The 22,408-nt window shown below is 40.8% G+C and overlaps 1 protein-coding gene across 1 annotated transcript in view; it reads right to left on the bottom strand.

The window, feature by feature from the left end:
* Positions 1 to 10,021: 10,021 nt before the first annotated feature.
* The window catches only part of TNNI3K (TNNI3 interacting kinase), a 114,073-nt gene continuing 101,686 nt past the window's right edge, over positions 10,022 to 22,408 (bottom strand). The window contains exons 12-17 of the mRNA XM_074265591.1: positions 14,747 to 14,833; positions 13,912 to 13,968; positions 12,619 to 12,711; positions 12,473 to 12,530; positions 12,172 to 12,366; positions 10,022 to 10,196 (exon numbers count right to left, since the gene is read on the bottom strand). Of these exons, the coding sequence (XP_074121692.1) occupies positions 10,070 to 10,196; positions 12,172 to 12,366; positions 12,473 to 12,530; positions 12,619 to 12,711; positions 13,912 to 13,968; positions 14,747 to 14,833 (617 nt within the window). The 3' untranslated portion in view covers positions 10,022 to 10,069. The remainder of the gene's footprint in view (positions 10,197 to 12,171; positions 12,367 to 12,472; positions 12,531 to 12,618; positions 12,712 to 13,911; positions 13,969 to 14,746; positions 14,834 to 22,408) is intronic.

The raw sequence follows: 22,408 nt of genomic DNA, 5'->3' as shown, positions 1-22,408 counted from the left end.
TATCTGGACCGCCTAATACTAGGTGTCTCTCCCCATTTTATCTGAGAATCTCTTCAAAGTGAATTTTATTATTTTTTATTATAAAAAGGTTCTTTTTCTACCACTTGCAGCAACCAAATGATTCACAAGTGCATTATCATTAACTTACATTTGGGAAATCCACTTTGCTTTCCTTAGACCTCATTTTCTTGATCTTGGAAAATTTGAAGTTGTTTATCTGGGTATTCCCTCCTCTTTGGGTTTTCATGCCACATCTCTCCTGGTTATCACTCTATATACTTGATCACAACTTGTTAATCTCTTTTTCAAAATACACATTCCTCCCACGGGTGATTTTCTTCCAGGTTTATGTTGAGGCTTCTTCTTTCCTCTACATTCATCTTTTTTTCATGTGATCTCATGAATTTAGTATGAGTTCAACTACCATTTCTATGTGTACTGATTACACACATACACACACACACACACACCCCTAATATCTTTTTTTTTTCTAAGTTCCAAACTTGTACCTGTACTTGTCCATTATATGTATAAAACTGTGTGATGTGGTTCATAGGCATCTCAAAGTCAACATATTTAAAATTGATCTTATCTTCTCCCTACATCCACCCTCACACTCTGCTCCCATTTTGTTTCAATTATACAAAACCCAGAATTTATCCTTGATTTTTCAGTCGCTCACTCTTTATAGCTAGTCAATGACAATACTTCTTGCATTCATACTTAGATTTTTTATTTCCTCATCTAGCGTAATCGTCTCTTGAATTTAATATTGAAAAAGTCTTATAAATGACCTCCATGTGGCCTTTATCTTTATTAAGCAATTTATTCACACAAATGATATTTCCAAGCAAATATCTGACCATGAAAATTTCAAGATAAAAAAGTTTCCATGCCCTAATTTCCCCTGCCTCTAAGATAAAATTCAGATTCCTCTTCAGGAACCCTTCAGGATCTTGATCTGATGTTATTTGCCCACATCCTCTATTATATTGTAAACTCCTTGCAAGAACTGCACTGGACTGAAGGAAAACAATACCCAAAACCAAAACCAAGTGATTCATTTCTTCCCCCCTTTTTCTCTTATAGTAGCTTTTCTTTTTTTCCCTTCGGAAACTAGGTTCTGAAAAAATACAAATTCTACTAATAATTACCTAGGACATAGTGTCAGAACATGCCACAGACTAATAGTAATCATCAAATTTATATACTCTTGACTTACCATCTCATTTTGCAGATTTGGAAACTGAGGGTCCCAGAGGCCAAACTCACACAAAGAGCCAAAGGTAGAGCTGAAAATCCTGGTCTTTTGACAGTAATCGCAGGCCTCTGGCTTATGGTCTATAAGATTCTTCAAACTATGTGGCTCCCACACAAGAACAATGGTAGCTGAATTAGAGAGCTCCTCTCTTCCTATCAAAGGAATTAACTTCTAATTGCCTTAAGCTCTGTGGGCAGGGAAGGCTGGGAATTACTGCTGAAGAGTTGGCTAAGGTTGCCCCTATTCTTTCATCAATCAATTAGTTAATGAGCATTTATTAAGGGATTACTATGTGCCAAACACTGTGTTATCCACTGCAAACAAAAAGACAAAATTGAAACAGCTCAAGGAATTTAACATTCTCTCAGAAAACAAAACTCATGTTTCATTACATCATTCATAATGGATGCAATGTTTTTCCATGAGTGCAGATACTAGAGGCTGGAGGGATCAAAAAGTTCCTCATGCCGGTGATGCTACTTAGCATGAGTTCTAAATAATTCTAGAGATGTTAATTAAAAAATCAACCAACATTTATTGTTTCAACTATATGTCAGACACTGTGATAGGAAAAGACCAAAAAAATTCAGTCCCTACCTTCAAGGTCCTTATATTCTCTCTGGGAAGCAGAATGCATATAAATAAGTCAATAGAAATTATGTTCAAACAAAATAACAGAGAATTTGATATGGAAGGGTGCTAAGAGTTGGAGAATCAGGAAAGACTTAACATAGAAGGTGGTGCCTGAACACAGTTTGCAAAGAAATAAGGAATTCGAAGAGGCTAACAACTGAGTTCTGTTCTCTGGCCATGTCAATCCTGTGCCTTTCACAAATACTAATTCCACTTTTAGAAAAAAAAAAAAGAGAAAAAGAAAAACACAGCTCAAGTGAGCAAACTGGGGGAAAACCATACTATTGTTGCCATTTCAATGCTTAAGGGACACACATAGTGAGTAGCTGCCCTTAAGCCCCATATTCAGGGAGCCGCCAAAAAAGAATCTGAAGTCAACCCAAGAAGAGGTTAATAAGAATCCAGTTGTAAATTGTCTGCCCTTAAGGGCATCCACAACTCAAAAGTAGCAGGCTTAGAATTTCATGTTCATTCTTCTAGGGAATGGGGGTGGGAGAAGAGATGGAATTAGAAAAAGAATTAGAAGAAGCCAGTAATCAATCCTCTCCTTTTAAATTCCCAGAGTTTAGGTGGTTTGCCAGATGACTGTCTTTCAGGACCATGGACAGGAAAAGCCTATTAAACATATAACCCTTTTTTCAAAGAAAGTGTTCGCTTGATAATCCTCAGACCCTTAACTCACTATAGATTTAATGAAAGGTAGCTGCTTTTTTAGGATTTTAAGGGAATTTTTACACAAATGCAAGCATCCTCCTCTTCATCCTCTCCCCACCACCCTCTCTTTGTTTCTCTCTCTGTCTCTCTCCCTCCCTCCCTCCTTTCTTCCCTCCCTTTCTTCTCTCTGTCTTTGTCTCTGTCTCCCTCCTTCCCTCCCTCCGTTTTTCCCCCTTTCTCTCAAAAAAGAAACAGATGGCTAAAACGCTCTATATGGTTTCCTACAGGATACTATGTCTGCTTTTGACAAAGTTTGGAGAGCTAGTGAAAGCTATTAAATGAGGCTTAGTGATTTAAAATAAAGTTCTTCATGTGCTTGGTGCCACCTCCAAATGTGATTGATTTGCAGACCATCCTTCTTGGATAAAAGGCTCTAATCATTCAGCCCAGTTACTCACACTCTTTTCATTGCTGCAAAGGAATAGGGCAATTTGGAGGCCAGGCTGTTTCTGGCCACACCGAGCAGAAATCATGTCACCTTTCCCCTTCAAATAGAAGAAGAGAAAGCCATAAAAAGAATCTAAATGATCCCCCCAATAACCACAGATCTGCCTGTTGGCTGCTAAGTGGCTCACATTCAGAGACTTTCAGATAATTCGGTGTCATTCAATGAATAAGAATAACATCAAATTTTGCTAGGGACTGTCTTTCTTTAAAATGATCAAATTGCTTGGCTAGTACCCTTTCTTACTACTCAAAATATCATTGAGAAGAGGTAGGAAGAGCCAAAATTATCTCTCTTTTACAAAGAGGAGTTTGTGAAAGAGAGAAATCAAGAAATTTGCTTATAGTCACATAATGAGACAATGAAGGAAGATAATTGGTAAGATAAGTTTTTACAGGGACACAGGAAGCTCAGAGAGTTCTATATTTCTAAGCAGGAGGAAAAGAAAGGGGGAAGGGATCCTCCCTTTATCAAAGTCCTACTATGTGCTGGACATTGTGCTAAGAGCTTTATAAACATGATCTCATTTGATCTTCATAAAGCTATTATGATCACCATTTACAACTAAGGAAAGCAAGGCAGGCAGGCAGGTTTCATGACTTGAAACATGGTCATATAACTAGTGTCTGAAGTTGAATTTGAACTCTGGTTTTTCTTCTTTAGGAGCTTTTATTCCACCAACTAACTTCATCTAGGAGAGCGAGCTTGGAGTCAACTAATCTAACCCCTTCATTTTACAAATGAGGAATTATTAATAATTCATTTAAGCTCTCAGGTCCTCAGTTTACTAAGGAGTAAACAACAGAGTCACAAGGCATCTGCTTGTTATTATTCTCTGCTCATTGTGATGAGAGGACAATTATCTTAACGATAAATTACTTCCATGTTCTCCTATAAAAATGGTTTGTTTTTAATGGGAAGGAAAAGATCCTTTAATCATAGCTCTAAATCTGGGAGGGACTGCAAAGGCTAACCCTCTCAACCTACAAAAGAAGAAACTGAGGGTTCAGGGAGGTGAAGTGTCTACTCAAGTTTGCAGAAGGAGCAAGGACCAGAGGCCAGAGCCACTTATTTCCTAAGTGACACTGCTTTGCCATGCCATAGTCTCAAAGCTGAGGAGGATCTCAGAGGCTACAAAGACACAGTATTGCTGAAGAGGGTGTTTCTCTACAATATACCTGAGTGCACATTCAGGGTCTACTTGAGGAGATCCAAAGGTACAAAAGCTGCCAAGGCAGACCCCACAACCTTCAGATGGTGACAATTGTTGCAGATTGAACTGGATGAAGCTCCAAAAACATGATGGGATCTCCACAAACACCTTCATTTGACCACTTAGCTTTCTCGGTCCTCCAGCAGGAGAAAATATACTGGATTTCCTTTCTTCCACTGAGTGCCAGCTTGTGCATTGGAATGGCATGGAGTTTCCACTCTTCGAGATGGGATGGTCCACCTTAGCCAAGATATTCCATGGCTGGTAACCCTTCTGGCTGACTGCCCACGGCCCTTCTGCATGAAATCTATGGGGCAGTGAAACGGGTAGTTTTGCCATTCTCAGGAGATTGTTTTTCATCTCCTGACCTTCAGAGATCTCACCGTGTCTGGAACGCAATCTCACCTTACTTTTGCCTCTAAGCATGACTAGTTTGCTTTCAGGATCAGCTCAAACTCCTAAACCATATCTTTCCTAGAGGCAGCTCAATGGAGGAGCAGCTAGAGCATGCACCCGAAGTCAGAATGACCTGGCTTTAAATTCAGTCTCAGACACTTCCTAGAGGTGTGATCCTGGGCAAGTCTCCTCAGTTGTTAAATAGGGATGGTAATGGCACCTACCTTGCAAAGTTGTTGTGAGAATCAAATGAGAGAATATCTGTAAAACATTTAACAAGGTCTCTAGCTTTTCGGTTCTAAATAAATGCAATTCCCCTTTAATTTTCTCTCTATTACATTGTGTTTACTTTGCTTTTAAAAAAGGAATTCACTTGTTTACATGTTGTTATATGCCTCCCAATAGAATGTAAGCTCCTTAAGGTTGTAGCTAGATAGATAGATGGATTGACAAACATATAGTCAGACAGACAGATGGATGGAGCTAGAACATTTGGTTGTACATTATACTTTTATTGATGATGTTAGTTAAGATGACATTTTTTACCTATTTATATTAGAAGTCTAAAGACAACAGTTGATCTTTAAGAAGATTAAATATTTAAAATTTTTCTTTCTTGCTTTCTTTTTATTTTTAGAATGTCACTGTTATAGTAAATGCTTTTGTTCTTTCTGGGGCTTTCACTCCACTCTTCCCAGGTTTCTCTGACCACCACCCATTTCATCCTTTCTTATAGCGAATAGTTTTCCGTTATATTCACGTCTCATATTTTGGTTCACCCATTCTCCCATTGATGGATATCCCTTCATTTCCAGTTCTTTGCCACCTCCAAAATGATCAGTACATACAGGTCATTTTAACCTCCCTTTGATCTCTTGAGCCTGTGGATCCAGAAGTAGCAACTTTTTGATTTTGTGCCTCACAATGAAAATCTATTTCCTCATTAGAATAGAAATTCCTCGAGGAAAGGGACAGCTTTTACTTTCCTTGAATTCCTAAGGCTTAGCACAATGCCTGATATTTCAAAAAGACCATGTGATTGGTGGATTACCCCCTGCCTCGACTGCAAAGTAGTTAAATAGTTATTGTGAATACGAACACTGATGGTCCTCTGAGAATATCTCTATGATAGGCTCCATCTCCATACTCCCACAAAGGGCTATGTAGTTCAATTGCCAAGTTATTCCACGGATCGGAATAACAAGAAGAATGTCCTAATCCTATAAACCGAAAGAGAGACCCATGGGGATCCACCCGATTAAGTAAAGAGATGCTTTCCATGGCAAGGATCCCTCAAAATTAAGTTGTGGTCATGATTGGGAAATCTATGCATTTTGAAGGTTGTTGGTAATAGAACCAGGTTCCCACCTACAAGCCACACAGTCCCCAGAGAAGATGAATGCTGTTTGAAAAAGCAGCCCCTTCCATGGGTCATATCAAGGACTTTAGAAAGAAACATATGAAAGGATTAAATGCTCCTTGTAGGCTCGGCTATTAGAAATTAAATCAGCAGGACCAGAAATATTAGCCTTTTAAAAGAGTTGTTCCTTTATTAATCCTAACCTCTCCTTCCTGGTCTCTGTTCTACATCCTGAGAGAATTTAGCTCTCTACCTTTCAGAACACACAAGTAGAATGTTCAAAGAGAGGCAGAAATAATGTACCAAGAAAAGTGTGAGTGGTAATTAGTTTGCAGTAATATCATCATCAAGAGGTTAGCCATGTAGAAGACTGAGGAGGGGTAGTAAGGATAGAAGAACTCTGCCGGGGGAGCTGGGGTAGGGAAGGGAAGAACACCTTTATTGACTCTTTCCAAAGCTGACAATTCAGCACACATCCTCAAGAAAAATGGAAAGAAACCATGGAAGGCACCAAAAACACATTGAAAAAGTTCTAATCCAGCTGATTCACCCTCCACCTCCAATTGTACAGAAAGCAGGTAAAATAAAACAGCCATTCAACACAATACTTAAAGGAGACTTACAGGCAAGGAATCAATATCCTCATAGGGAAAGCACATGAGGTGTAATACTTCATTGGCACTAGGGATTTCCACAAGGGGAAAATGGTCATAGAGAAGTAATTAGGGTGTTATGACTGGGACATTTTTCTAGGGTGCTAAAATTTAGGGGAGCACCTTTTCTGTGGTTAGAAACAAATCTTGTAGCTAATTATCAAGAAGAGTCAAGTGGTAAATGCTTCCTACCTCTGAATGGTACAACCTAGACGAGCTTCCAATCCCTGCCCTGATGGAGAAGGCATACAGTGACCAAGAGTTTCTCCTGTCTTCAGAGAACCCCCATTTCCCTTAAGTGAGTTTATTTTGAGTTAATTCCCTTAAGTGAGTTTATTTTGAGTTAATTCCCTTAAGTGAGTTAATTTTCAGGGGCATGACGTGCTGCTTATCTCAGAGATGCTTTGCAACGTTTTCTCCAAGCACAAAAAGTCAGTTATTGACTTGATATGGTACATACTTTAAAAAAAATCCAATAAAAAGCATCTAAACAAAGAATCTTAAAGGAAATGGTGGTGGGGAGTCTGAATGAAGGGGCCCAGAACTACCAGATCTCAAATTATACTATAAAGAAATGGCCATCACAAGTGTTTGGGGCAAGTTAAAACATTTTGAACCAGTGGGACAGAGCAGAGAAATGAGACCCTCCCCACAGAAAATGAGCACAATAACACGATATTCAATAAATCTAAGGACGCTAGTGACTGGGAGGAGGTTCTAGTCCATAAAATCTCATGGGAAACCTGGAAATCAGGACTGCAGATATTAGATTTGAACCAACATTTTATACCAGAAGTTACAATAAGCTTCAAATGGATATATGTCTAACTAGACATGGTTGTATCCTTTCTAAAAACAAAGGAGGAAGGGAGATACTGTTCACCACTTTGGTCAGGGAGGAAATTTTTAACTAAATAACAGACATTTCAAAGGAGATGAAAATGGACAATTTCAATAACATATAATAGAAAACTAGCACTGGCAAAATTAGAAAGGTTTTGGCCGTCTGATTAGGAGCAAGTTGCTTAATGCTTGGAGCATTAATGGGGATAATGGGACTGGTTTTACCTACCCCTTATGTATATTGTGAGAAAGGCATTTTGCAATCTTTAAATATTAACTGAGTTATTCTTTATTATTATTATTATTAATGACTCACATATATGCTGGTTGTTCTTTAACCCATATGGCTTAGGAATCTATCGCTTGTAATAAATACAAAGGAAAAAAGCATGAGTGGGAAAGATGCAGCAAAATATGGGGAGAGGATTTATATAGCTTAAGATGAGGTGAGTAAGGCAGGGAAGGGGGAAACACATTCATTACATTATTAAAAATGGAAAGAATCGGACTCCCCCCCTCACCCTGGTCCTAATGATTAATTCTAGTCTGCAAGAAGAAGGTGGGACTGAGGATGGCTCTGGTGAGTTACAGACCCTGCCGGTAGATGGATGACTTGTTCTTCCCATACAAGGGGGTATAAGCCTTTCCTGCAATTGGATTTTCTGGTGACTTTTGGAATTTAGATCCTTAGTGCCGAGTCCTGGACGTCATCCCCAAGTGTTTGGGAGGCTTGGGAGGGCTGAATTGCAGGAGATTCTTCATGTTCCTTAATGGATTGGCTCCCAGTTGGGCATTCAGTAAGCTCCTCAACATGGGGTTCTCTGAGCCAAAAATTCTCCAAGTTCTCAAGGAAGAGAACAATTAAATTTATGAAGGAGCTTTAAGGAATAGGTATATGCAACTAACACCGCGCTCTCAATGGGGTCACTGTTTTTTCGGCCTATGATTGTCAGTACATGGAACGTGGAACTCCTGTATGTGAGCAGGTCCCTGAGGGAGCTCCCAAGGACACATGGGTTTCTAGAGTTGGGCTCTATTGATTATTCTCTATGTTCTTTGTCCCCTTCTAAGATCGCCCCTTGATTTAGTTAACATCACATACTCTGAAACAAAATTATTTTAGCTATTAGCAGCTTTGCCTTTTTAATTAGCTGTCATTTGTCATTGGGAAGTTGGCTTTTTTAAATCATTTATAATTTTTTTGTCTTTCATTTGTCACCAGAAGAACTAAATATGCAAATAGAAACAGAAAAGGCAATCAGAAGGAATGTGTATTTATACTGGCAAACAAATCCACCGATTTCTAAACTCAGGGACTCCCTTAGAGACTGTCTGGTGAGCCACTGGGGGCCAGCCTGTTTACTCATCTGTGAAACAGGAGCCACTCTCCCATGAAGCTGGGGTTGTGAAGGAGGGGAGACTCTGAGCCGGGACTTCTTAAACCTTTTCCACTCACCACTCACATTTGCCGGGCAGGGATATGCAGGGATGTAAATGGTGTGAAAACCAAACGTTGGCTGAAAAAATATATATGACCATGGGATCACAATCTAGTCCCAGAAGGGACCTCAGAGGCTGAGCATTCAATCTACCCATTTTAGAGATGTGGAAACTGAGACCCGAATAGTGCCATTGACTTCCTCAAGGCTGCACAGGCTGTAAGTTAAAGGGCCACCTTTCCAAATGGAGCCTCTGTGCTCACCCAGGACCTCTAATCTCCAGGGAGGGGATAGACCTCAGCAAGCCCTGAGTCCTGTCCTTTGGTTCCTGATTCTTCCCCCAACTCCTTATTCTGACTGGAGGCTTGGACATGGAGCACCCATCTTGGGGCGGGGAGAACAAGAGGTCCCTGCCAGGCTCGAGAGGGCACAAAGGGCGGGCTTGGGGCCTTCTGGAAGTGGCCGCAAGGCGCAGGGTCTGCTCTTCTCCAGTCAGATAGAGCCACGTTCTCTGCTGAGAGAGCAGAGCCCTGTCCTGGCCCATCTTGGTATTTAATATCCTTTGGGACATCACCAAAGATGGGGTCATCTCTCCAAGGGCCCCAGAGCACTCCTTCCTTCCCAGGTCCATCTGGCTTTGGGCCGGCCCTGCTGCTGAGGGGTTAATGGCAAGTTTCAAAAAGAAAACAAAAGCAGGCAAACGTTATTTCCCAGCTCACTCTGCGTTAGATTTCTCTGATGCTTCCTAGTCTCCGTAACCAGGTAGCAGTACTCCAGCCCAAGGTGTGACCGCTGCCGGGGCCGGAGGTGGAAGCACTCCCCCCAACCTTCAAGGTACAGCTGGGTCTGGGATTGTTTAAGGCTTGTTCCCCTGACAGGTCCTGCCTGGCCTGTCCCGGGTACTCAGGAGGTGCTTATTTAAAAAAAAAAGAACTTGTCTTCCTGCACTTTTCTATGTAAGTTCTTCCTGTCCCGTCCCCCTGACTGAAAATTGACTTAAAAGTGCTAAAGCGAGACTGATCAGGACGGGCCAATTACATGCGGAAAAGATTTTTCTCCTTCAATTCCCCCCTCGTTTTATCCACCTGGCCCCACAGATGCCATTTCCTGGCCTAAGTAGTCACAAAGACAGACCTGTTCAAGTCCCGGTGGATGATGGGCTGAGTCAGGTTGTGCAGGTACTCCATGCCTTTGGCCACATCCACAGCAATGATCAGTTTGGACTGTAAGTCCAGAATCCTAGAGAGAACCCGAAGGCAAAGGTGACCTTAAGGCTTGCTTTTGTCCCTGCTCGTCTCTCCCCCTGCCGTGGAAGCTCCTGGGGAAGGGCACTTTTTTTATACCTTCAGAGCCAGAACAAAGCCTGGCATGATACTTAATAAATGTTTCCTAGATTAAATTGAAGGCATAATTCAATATTTTTCTCCCTCCCATATCTCTTATATTTTGTATATATACTATAATATATAAGTATGAATTTTACATAATATATATCACATATATACTATAATATCTAAATATGCAATGTTACATGCGTATATACACATATAATTTATTTTTCTATATATACTATAATATATAAGTATGTAATATTTCATAAATACACATATTCTATATATCATCTATATATACTATAATATCTAAATATGCAATGTTACATGCCTACATATCCTTTATATTTTGTATATATACTCTAATATATAAATATGTAATGTTAACTACATACACATATCATATATAGTATGTATATATAACTATAATAATATGTAAGTATGTAATGTTACATACATATGCAGGCCATATTAAATATATACTATAATAATACATACTATAATAATATCATATAGATTATTACATATACAATAATAATATATAAATAAGTAATGTTAACTACATACACATATCATATATAGTATGTATATATAACTATAATAATATGTAAGTATGTAATGTTACATACATATGCAGGCCATATGTTAAATATATACTATAATAATGCATTCTATAATATCATATAGATTATGTATATATACAACAATTTTATATATATATAATGTTACCTACATACACATATCATATAGATTATGTGTATATATATATATATATATATATATATATATATACTACAATGTTACATACACACCTGCACATATGTGGATCTGCCTTATAGCTTCTCCACTGAAAGGCTCTCAGATGTCTTCTAGTCTGACCCTTTTGTTTTAAATGTAAGGAAACTGAGTCCCAAGGAATGGCACAAAGTCATACAAGAAGTGGTGGTAGGGGCAGCAGGTGACCTCCAGTGGCCAAGTTACAAACGGGGCATTTTTACCTCCTTCTATGGGTTAGTTTCTAGATTAAATAAAAGGACATGGGGAACGTTCCCCCCTTCAAACCAGATCATGTATCATTTTGGATTGACCTCATCTGAGTTCTGCTCTAGGATGTTCTAGATCACACCAAGCTGGAAGAGAGCTCCAAACCAGGAGTTCTGCAGAGCATCTGGTCCAGCCTCCCCAGTTTCCTTTTTGGGAAGTAAAGTCACCAACCCAGGGTCACACAGGAGGTACATCTCCCTGCTTTTCTACTGGGAGAAGGGAGGAGGTTTCTGAAGAGGGGACTTTCACTCATGGCAGGAATAGATTTGAAAGGGCTATCTATCTATTCAAAATAAGATTTAAACTGGGACATTAATTTAAAAAAAATTTTTTTTCACAGACATTGTGATCTCTAGCAGTTAACTCCATGCATGTGTCACATAGATCTACTTTATGGGTCTGTCAAATGCAGCTAATTATTACCGGCTTTAATTAACAGCTTCCACATCCGAGGCATTTGTTACCTGCAGCTGCGAGGTGTTCGGGAGGTACAGAATTATTTTTATCCATTTTTAAAAATCCTTATTAAGGGGCATGAGATATAGACGTGCTGGACACAGCTAGAAAAGGCAGACTCCAGTGAATACAATCTCGTCATTGGAGACAGAAGTCTAATAAAGTTTTTCTTTTCACTTCAGACCCGTGGCTTCATTAGCTTAGGGCATCTCTTGGCTCCTCTGTAGGGAGGCTAAGTCTGTGCCTTAGAGTCTAGGGGAGCTGCCGGGCCCTCCAACACACCAGGGACTTACTGGGACGCTGGGGTTGGGTGGAACCTAGCAAGGCTGGTCCCCCTGCACTCCCCAAACCACCAGGTCACTCACTAGAACAAAGGTCCGTACCTCTTCTGCTCGTGGAGAAGGGAGAAGAGGGACCCTCCTGAGATGTACTGGGTGACGATGGCAAATTGGCTGGGATCATTCAAGCAGGCTCCGACAAACTGGATCACGCAGGGATGGTTGAGTCGGCAAAGGATGGACACCTCTCTGCAGAACATGTCCACGTCGGACTTGGAGCAGTACGTGTGGGCCCGATAGCTGGAGTCAGAGAACAGCGGGGTAAACGCAGTGTCTGCTGGGAGTCTGTCCATTTAAAAAACAAAGCGAAGGTGCTCTGACTCCCCTTTTTCCTTGTTTGGCTTACCGTTTGATAGCCACTACTTTGTTCCTGCATTTCCCTTTGTACACTTTTCCGAAAGACCCTGAAACAATTTAAAGCAATAAGTCAATGCAGCTTCCTTGAGGTTCCTGAGCTCCAGAACAGCCCCATTCTTCCCTCTCCCAGGTTACCTGAGCCAATAATTTCATGGAACTCAATTTCAGAGAGCTGAAGCTGGAAGTGGGAAGGCAGCCCTGCCCGCAGGAGGAGGACATCCGCCTTTTCTGTGAATGGCAAACATTGCTCTGTTTGTAAAGGGCATTTTACAAAATCACCACACACATCCTTCCCTGTCCCAGGACTCTTCCCCAGCCACTGCCGATTTTAACCATAAATTAGTTGGCCTTTAATGTCTTTCAGGCACCTATAACAAATCTCAATACAGTCAGCAAATGTGGGACACTATTGCTTCCTAGGGACTTGGAGGGATCCAAACCTTATGAAAATTATCCCATGAATAAATTCTTCCCAGGTTAGTTGAGCTGTGTCTTAAAAATCCTTCTTCTGGGGCAGCTAGGTGGCGCAGGGGATAGAGCACCAGCCTTGAATTCAGGAGGACCCGAGTTCAAATCTGGTCTCAGACACTTAACACTTCCTAACTGTGTGACCCTGGGCAAGTCACTTAACCCCAGCCTCAAAAAAAAAAAAAAAAAAAAAAAAAAATCCTTCTTCTGGGAAAATAGTGTCCTGGGAATTTTTTTGTTTTTCTCTTTTTTTCCCCTCTGTGATGGGATTTTCTCCTTCCCCCCACCTTGCCTGTATTATCTGGAAACCCTGGAGGGCAGCTGAAAGGGGACCCGAGAAGCCTGTTGTCGAGTCACCCAAGGAAGTCTGAATTCACAGGACTCGGAGGCATTGTCATCCAGGATTGGGCCATGCACTCTCAGGAAGAGCACCAAGTTGGGCAGTGAGAATGTCTGAAAACCTCCAATCTGGAAACAGAAGTTTGCCCTCGAGAATGCTCTGCTCTTACTGTTATTTTTAAAAATACTTTGTCCAATCCACTGGCATTCACTTGGTCTGCATTTGAATTCAGCAGCTCATTAATCCTTTTGAATATTTCCAAAGAATCATTTTATATCCTACTTAGCTCCCAATCCTTCTCTAACCAAAAATAGGTAGATTTTTTTTTCTAGTTTTCTTAAGAATATGAGATCAAGAAGTAGATATGTAAGAACCCAAGAGGTGTGAGTAGTCTCTTGTCAAACAACTCTACTGGTTATCACACATATGTGAATTACCTATATGTCTAGCCAATTACACTAATTATTTCCAAGTGGTTTGAGGGTATTTTTTACACTGTTCATTTATTTACAATTTTTCAAACTGCGAAATGTCAGTAGAAAATGATCAAGTTTGGAATATCATTTGGCCATGTGAAAATAAAAGGAATTTGGGGTTGCCCACTAAAACATCGAAAGTACCTTTAGTCATGCTCTTAATTTTCCCCAGAGGAGATGGAACAGAAACGTAGGAGCCATCTGAAATCAGAGAAGAGATGCACTTGAGAACCTTAGAAGAGACCAAGACTTCCTCCCTGGGACACAGTGCACTCAGCGTACTCAGAGGGGCACATAGGGGTTCGTGCACATAAGGGTTCCTGCACATGCACACCCGTATTTTGCTTCAATAATGAACAAAAGAATTTAGTTAGAAAAGGAAAATGGAATTCTATTTTCTTCCTCTAGATATTGAGTCAGAATTTTATGCAATGAATTAGAATGAGAAAATAGAATTTCTCCAATTTGTTCCTTTGTTTTGTTCATTTTATTTGGGCCCCGCTGGAAGTTTAGGCAGGTCTCTGCATCAGCTCAGAATAAATAAACCAAAATACATAAGCTTATGAGGGAGGCCGCTCATACTGAAATAGGAAAGATGTGGTTTTCTCCATCCAAGTTCCCAGAGCTCCTGACATCAGTCAGTCTCAGTCCAGGCTCCAGGTTAAGAAGCCTTCAAGCAGCCTTACTTTCTGTAAGGATTGGGCTTTAACTGAATATGGAAATGTTTTGCCATAAATCTGGGCCTTTACTCTTATACAAGAATCCTCCCTTGTGGAAATGGGATTGAGCTAGTGCACAAAACCCAAAGGTGACCTGTATCCTTCCATTTAGTCTCATGGCAATGTGAGTTTTCTTAGGACTGAGCAAGCATGGCCCTTTCCTCTCCTTCCTCCGCCAACCTCAAATAGAAATGTCCTTGATTCCCCTTTCAGAAGAATGTGAAGTCAAGAATATACTTGTAATCAGAAAGTCACCGTACCTCCTCCTGGCTGAGAATATTCATTACAGGGCAATTCATCCTGAGGCCTCTTATAATGTTTCAGGAGCGTGACGATGGCATCGTGCCCTTTATGGAAAGACCAAAAGGACCAACAGTTTTTACTGGGAATGTATTTCCGTACCCGCTTATTCTTCCCACTTAAAAATAATAAAAAAAGAATCCACCACAGCTAATTATCCAAAAGGAGGAGATTTCGGCTCCAGACAGTAGGCCCTTTACAGACCTTGCCAAGGTAATTGTAAGATGAGCAAAAGACCATTCCAAAAATTGAAAGTGTCAGGAAATTAAAGGCAGAAACACCCATCCATCACCAAAGCACAGAGCCCAGCATGAGGCCAGACTCCATTAATGCAGAATTTGTAATGACTCATTCAGAGGTTGGGTTGAAGTTTATTCACTTATCAAAGTCTGTCCTTAGAGAGACTGCAAATTAACAACATGACTGTGAAGACTCCAGAATATATTTTCATAAAAGTTCTTCAGTGTCAGACAATGAAAGGGAAAAGGAGGAAAAAGTGGGGGCAGGTGAATGGAAAAAAGTTAAGGATTGGATCTTGAGGTCCAATAATAAACTTTGAGACCTTGAGCTAAAGACCAAATGCATGTTACCCTCTCCTCGATTCACTGTCAAAATCTTCTTTCACAATATAGGCTGCCTCTAAGTACATGCTGGTAAATGTTTAAAAACCATCTCTCTGAAAAAAAAACATACAAACCCCACTTTTATATTTAGTTTTTATTATTAATATTTTCTCGGTCATTTTTTTAAAGTCTGGACAATCAATCAAATAACAAAAAGAAACCTGGATTTATAGCTTCTGTTAGTTTTTGAGGTGTTAATGCTCACACTAAAAGTTGAACAATTGGCTTTTGTGAGCTGGTATAAAATTCTCCAGATTTTCTCTGATTGTATTTATTTGCAGTTCTTTTGTGGGGCTTTTAGACATCTCCTGTTCCTTCAATAATCCACATGACAATCTCATCATCCACTTTGAATGCCCTTCTCTCATTCTCCTTATGAATTACAGATGATCAAGTGTTTGGGACCCTTTCTCCTTGCAGTGTCTATAATTGTCAGAAAATCAAGCAATCCTTCCTTTGGGGGGAGGATCAGAATATCCATTTCTACCTTCACTTCTTCTACCTTTTGAAGGATGAAATTAGTATTAAGTCAAGCCAAAAATATATTTGCAGTTCTCCTTTTAGCAGAAAGAGAATTCCTACAGCTAAAGAGAGAGTTTCTTTCTCCACGGCATCATGGGTCCATTCCAGCCTTGGGAGCTTGTTCTTCTTTCCATCCTTTAGAGACCTTATGTGGAAATGCTGAAAGAACTTATGCTCAAGAGTAACTGAGGCAGAATTCAGTAAGAGTACGCATAAAAGGAGGAAATTCACCTCTAAGCTGCAAAATTTTGCTTCTTTTAAGTGCTTTACTATTATAAGCTATTATTCTCACACACAATAAATCTATGCATCTATCTCTATCTATCCATCCATCCATCTCCATGTATCTATGTAATCTACCCATCCATCCATCTATATCTATCTTTCCATCTATCTCTATTTATGAACCTATATCTATCTCTAATCCATCCATCCATCTCTCTATATGTATTTACTCATCTACTTCTATCTATCTTTATCCATCCATCCATCCATCTATATCTATCTTTCCATCTATCTCTATCTATCCATTCATCTATCTCTATCTATGAATCTATCCATTCATCCACCTATATCTATCTCTAATCCATCCATCCATCTCTCTATATGTATTTACTCATCTACTTCTATCTATCTTTATCCATCCATCTATATCTATCTTTCCATCTATCTCTATCCATTCATCTATCTCTATGTATCTATCCATTCATCCACCTATATCTATCTCTAATCCATCCATCCATCTCTCTATATGTATTTACTCATCTACTTCTATCTATCTTTATCCATCCATCTATATCTATCTTTCCATCTATCTCTATCCATTCATCTATCTCTATGTATCTATCCATTCATCCACCTATATCTATCTCTAATCCATCCATCCATCTCTCTATATGTATTTACTCATCTACTTCTATCTATCTTTATCCATTCATCCATCCATCTTTATCTATGTATCTATCTATCCATTCACCTATATCTGTCTAAAACTTGTACATATGTGCATTTATTTTTTTAAATATATGTATTATTAATTTTTTTAACATATTTTGGTGCATTCCTGTTTCTTTATCATCATCATGACTTGTGCCCTTGGTCCATCTTTCAGCTTTCTTTTGTGTATTATTTTCCCCTGCTAGACTTCAAGCTCCTTGAGGGTAGAGGCCATCTGTTGCCTCTTAGTATACTCATTGCTCCACAGTTTCTGGCCTAGAGTAGGACTCTTGGAGGCCTAAAAGATCCATCTGTGGGCAACTACTTGAAGAATCTACAAAGGAAGTCCAAGGATCCCGAAGGCCAGCAGTTGGGGAAGATCCCATTGGCTCGATCCATTTTCTTAGAGAGTTTGGAAGATGACTTTGTGCAGCTTTAACTCCAATTCAGGGCACTGCCCATGCCTGGCACACAGTAAGTGCTCAATACTTGCTTATTCCTTTACTGCCCTAAGTTTCAGCATGCAGAAGAATACTGCTCCCTGCTTTGGAAGGATTTTCTATAATTGCTTTTCTTGTGATAGGTTCTATATCAATCACTTTTCTAAAGGCTAATAGGGAGGGACACAGTTTGGAACTTAAAATGTAATAAAAAGTTGATTTTTTTAAAAATAAAAGAGTGTGACCACTTTGAAGACAGGAACCATGTTTTCTATGTGTTCCCCAGTGGAGCTGCTGATGGTGCAGGAGACGAGAGCTCTGAGCCTGGGGCCAGAAAGACCCACCTCTAGGAGTTCAAATCTGGCCCCAGATCACCGTGTGACCATTTACCTTCCTTGCCTCAGTTTCCTCAACTGTAAAATGAGTTGAAAAGAAAACACCACCCCAGTATCTTTGCTAAGAAAATCCCAAATCAGGTCACAAAGGGTTGGGCAGGACTGAAAAATGACCAATGTCTACAGTGCCTGGCATGTAGGGAGGATCACTGACTGATACGGTGCAGAGACCAAGCGAAGCTCCAGTTTAGGAAGACACTTCCTAGAAGGTTGGGATCTCTGCCTGTGGGGAGTCTCCAACCCTGCATGAGACGGGATGACCTCTCAACCGGTGACCCCTGAACTTCAAGTTTTACAAATCGAGAGCTCAAGGCACAGACAAACGAAGTCACCAAAGGATCAAACATCAGAGAGAAATTTGAACCCAGCTCCTCATTTCTTTGGTGCTTTGGAGTTTTCCAAATGCTTTACATATGCTATTGTATCCATCATAAAACACACAGAGTATTTAAAAGAAACGTCACTCAGGGCAGTGCCTGGCCCACACTGGGTACTATGGCAATGCTAATCCCCTTCCCTGATCTCATCAGCTAATCACATTTACTGATGTTATGATTATCCCCATTTTACAGATGAGGAAAGTGAGGGTGACTCGCCTATGTGGACACAGCTGAGGCTGCATTTGAATGCAAAGCTTTCTGACTCTAACACTCTACTGGCACAGAAGCGGAGAGATTTGGACCTTGGCTGTGGCGAGTCTTCAGAGCAGGGCTGAGCCTGATGCTGGCCCAGACTCTATGTCTCTGAGGGTTTTGCTAATGACTATTTTCCCAGGTTCATGAGGCTATTGCTCCTCCCCCAAGAAGGCCAGCTGGGAAGGAGGAAGGAAAAGTTCCCCAGAGCCCCAGTGTTTGTACCAGCTTTGGGCACTTCTCCTTGATGTAGCAAGGCTGCCAGCCTCCCAGGCCTCCCACCGGCCCAAATAAGCCGGGGATCACACTCCCAACACACCTTTCCTGTCAGCAGCTCTTTTGGCTCCACTTTCTCGGAGCAGCTGCCATTTCTTGCCAGCCCAGGGCCCCCATTGGCTGCCATTTTCCTCCAGGATGCTTTTTATCAAGAATTTAATGAGTGGATGGATGGAAACTGTCAGAGAAATGCCAGTGAGCAACACCTCCCTCTCCCTCCCTCCCTCCCTACACACACACACACACACACACACACACACACACACCTCGGAGGGCTGGCTCACCAGATTTCCCACTACCTGCTCAATGTCCCCCGAGGCAACTTGCCTCCTTCTTGCTTGCCAAGACTGTCGGCCCAACTGGGACACATCTTTCAAGCGCCTTTGGCAAGAACCTCAGCCTACCTGGGCTAATAACCCACTCTTCGGCTCTGAGGGTTAAGAGGAGAGACTCCTGCTTGGAGATCAGGAGAGAGCTGGTTAAACTAAAGCGGTGATTGTGGAGCAATGGAGAGACCTGGCTAGAATAATGGAGCACTTGCCCCGAGGTCATTCAAAGTCTGATAAAGCCCTATCAAGCAGCTAGAGTTTGCAGCCAAGTATATTATAAGAGAGCAGGACTGATGTGACAAGGTTTAATGCACGCTGAACAATGATGCTCACTTCCTCAGCACAATTTCTGTGGTATTATAGCTCAGTATTTTGTAAAAATGTTAATATACGGCCAGAGGCAGAGTGGGGAAATGGATTGTTGGGCTTAAAGTCTAAAGGACTTGGGTCAAGATTCCAATGAATCCATCCACAAACATATTTTTTCTCTTTTTAAAATTAAGATTATTTTAGAAACATTAGCAAGCTCTTGTTTTCTCTCCCTCCTATAGCCCACTCCTGTTGAAAAAAAGAAAAGGAAACATAATATCCTTGTAAACACTATACATAATCTAGTGTACAGTGCATCGTGTAGCCAATCTCGATACTGGTTCACTTAGCAACAAAATATGTCTCATTTGGCAGATTAAGTCTCTGATGTCTCTGTTAGGAGGCACCCATCATTCTTCATTATGAGTCCTCTGGAATCATTGAATGGTCTTTATGTTGATGAGAAGACTACACACTTATTAAGTGCCTACTGTATGTCAGTCATTGCAATAGTTAGAGGAGACACACAAAAGTAAAGAGAGCCTGCCTTCAAGGGACTTCTCCTGACAATTCTAATGTTTTCTGTGAGCTCCAAGGGAGTCATTTAAACCCTTAAACGTTGGGTTTCAATTTTTTTCATTTAAGAAGAATTTATTTTCTCTTCTTCCTATTTTCTATTCTCACTAAAAAGAAAAGAAAAAAAAACTGTTGTCCATGACCAAAAAAAAGTCTGTCTCATTTTCTGCATTTATTTCCCATGTGCCTCCGACAACTTCCTAAAACTCTGCCCTCCTAAACTGATTATATTATGTACTTGGTAGAAGGGTTTATAGCATCAGGATCCTACACTTAGAAGATCCCCAGATCCTTTGTTTATGGGCACATTTCTCCATTACCACTTAACCAACAGAATGTAAGCTATTTGAGAACAAGGACACATTTCTATTTGTCTTTGCATCTCAAGCACCTATTATAATTTCTGACACTGAGCAGGTTCTTAATACTGTGCTGTTGAATTGAATTGATTCCATTTCATTTCTTTCATTCATTCTTCCCACCATTACCATCTGTTTGACATCCCATTTTCTCCTTCTGGGTTTAGGTGAACCTTTCTATGTCTCAGGCTCTTTCATGCATCTGGTGATGGACCCTTTTCCCCCTAATTAACAAGGCTGACCCTTGAATCACACTCAGAAGAGTCACAAGTGCCATCTTCAAGTTCTTTCTAGTATGGAAGCACCTGTCAGACCTCCCTCTAGTGCTATAATCTTTAAATAGCCAAGGTCAATATTCACATCATTCCGGAGCGCTGAAATAAGATGCCACTGGATGAATAAGTTAATTTAGGGAAATGCTCAGAGGGATATGGATCGATTCCAATTCTAATTCACATAAGGGGGAGAGATCATAAACATCCTCCATGATCTTTTCCATGAGCCAAGTGTGAAAGTGCTTCCCATTCCCTCACACTTTTCCAGGAAACTCTATCACTATCCCACATGTGGCCATCTCTTGAGCTGGAAGACACCTCTCTGAGGGCACATTTTCCTGGCATCTCCAAGCAAGAAAGCCAATGAAGAACACATTCAGATCTCACATATTTGCCCCCATTTCTTCCTCCATTCATTTGGGTACAGAAGAAATACGGTTATCTGGTCAACGAGCATTTATTAAATATTATTTACAGGTACTGTGATAAGTTCAGAGGACCCCAGGAAAGCTAAAAGTGCACAAAGGAAAAGGTTAAAAAAAATCTAAGCAGAGCAGTCTGTCAACTCTCTTCTAAGGGGCCAGCTAGAGAAGTCCTCTCTTTGACAAGAGTCTAATCTCATTAGAAAACTAAATTATGAGCAGCAGCCCCAGGCATGGAAAGGTAATTGAGTTGCTTTTTGACCTCTAAAGAAGAAGCCAATGGAATTATTCTGGCTCCACAGGGAGAAAGATAGGGACAATTAAAGGTTTCAATGAAAGATTCAAATTATTGGGGAGGTCCCTTTGTCAGTCACCCCAATCTCCTTAATATGAAGGAGTCAGGTAATCAGGTCAGCCCATGGACAACACAGCATAGCCATAGTCTCTCTACTGAAGTGCAAGAAATTTTATGGATGCTCTTCCATCCTTAGGATTTTTTAGAACAGGGCTTCCTAACTCCAGGCCAAGCAAACTTTGTTTTTATATTTTGATAATCCATTGCACTTAAAATACTATTCTCAGAAGAATTTCATAGGTTTTAGTCAAAGGGTTCTACGATACAAATCAGTTAAGAACTCTTGCATAAAAGAACCAGTCCCATCTGCAGCCATCCAAGATCACTCCAGTACAGTCTCCCACACTCAAATCCAACAGGGTCTCATGGAAAGACAAGCTGGGCATCTCTCCAGCCTTTGCTCTTCCAAATCATCAAACAGGAGAGCGCCCAGCAAGCCAGCTTGCCCATCCAAGTCTGACTTCTTGAGCTCCTGCCTCATTGACCAAAGGGTCATTGCAGCATCACAGGACCACAGATTTAGAGATGAAAAGGAGGGCATTGAGTCAAAGACCTTACATTTGAGAAAACAGGATCAACCAGCTGCAGGGAGCTGGGCGTCACAAAGGGGTCATGGGATCCCAATTCTTTCTTTCCACACATGAAGAAATTATGGCAGAGAGGGATGGAGTGACTTGTTGAACCATCCAGCTTCTAAGTCTATGAGCCACAAGACATTGTTATTGCTCTTTTTTTCTCTCCCTTTGGCCACCCCTGGAAGCTCTTTTGGCTATTCTGAGAGGCGCCGTGATGCTGGCCCGGTGTCTGCAGGTGAATTCTCAGCTTTTTGGGTTCTTGCTGCAACCTCAGAGCACAACTCTGGAGAATACTACAGACAAAAAAAGATATTTCCCCAAACTCTCTCTGCTCCACTGGACCACTCTGGGTTTTTTGTTTTTAGATTATAAGGTGCTGGTTGGTTGTTGGTCTTTGTTCTTGAAGAGGAACAAAATAACATCACTATGTTAGAGCCAAGTTATAATGTGTCCAACTGTGGCTGATCAGACCACGAGGCACTCAGAAGGCTCTGCTGCAGCTTGGGCAAAAATAGTCCATGTGAATCCCTTGAATTTGCACATCTTGTATTTCTTTTGAGCTATTTCTTTGATGAGGGTACCACATGCTGGGCGGTCC

Source organism: Sminthopsis crassicaudata, chromosome 4 (genome assembly GCF_048593235.1).
Source record: "Sminthopsis crassicaudata isolate SCR6 chromosome 4, ASM4859323v1, whole genome shotgun sequence".
NCBI lineage: Eukaryota > Metazoa > Chordata > Mammalia > Dasyuromorphia > Dasyuridae > Sminthopsis > Sminthopsis crassicaudata.
The sequence above is the reverse complement of the archived record's forward strand: the minus strand, read 5'-3'. Positions and strand labels throughout refer to the sequence as shown.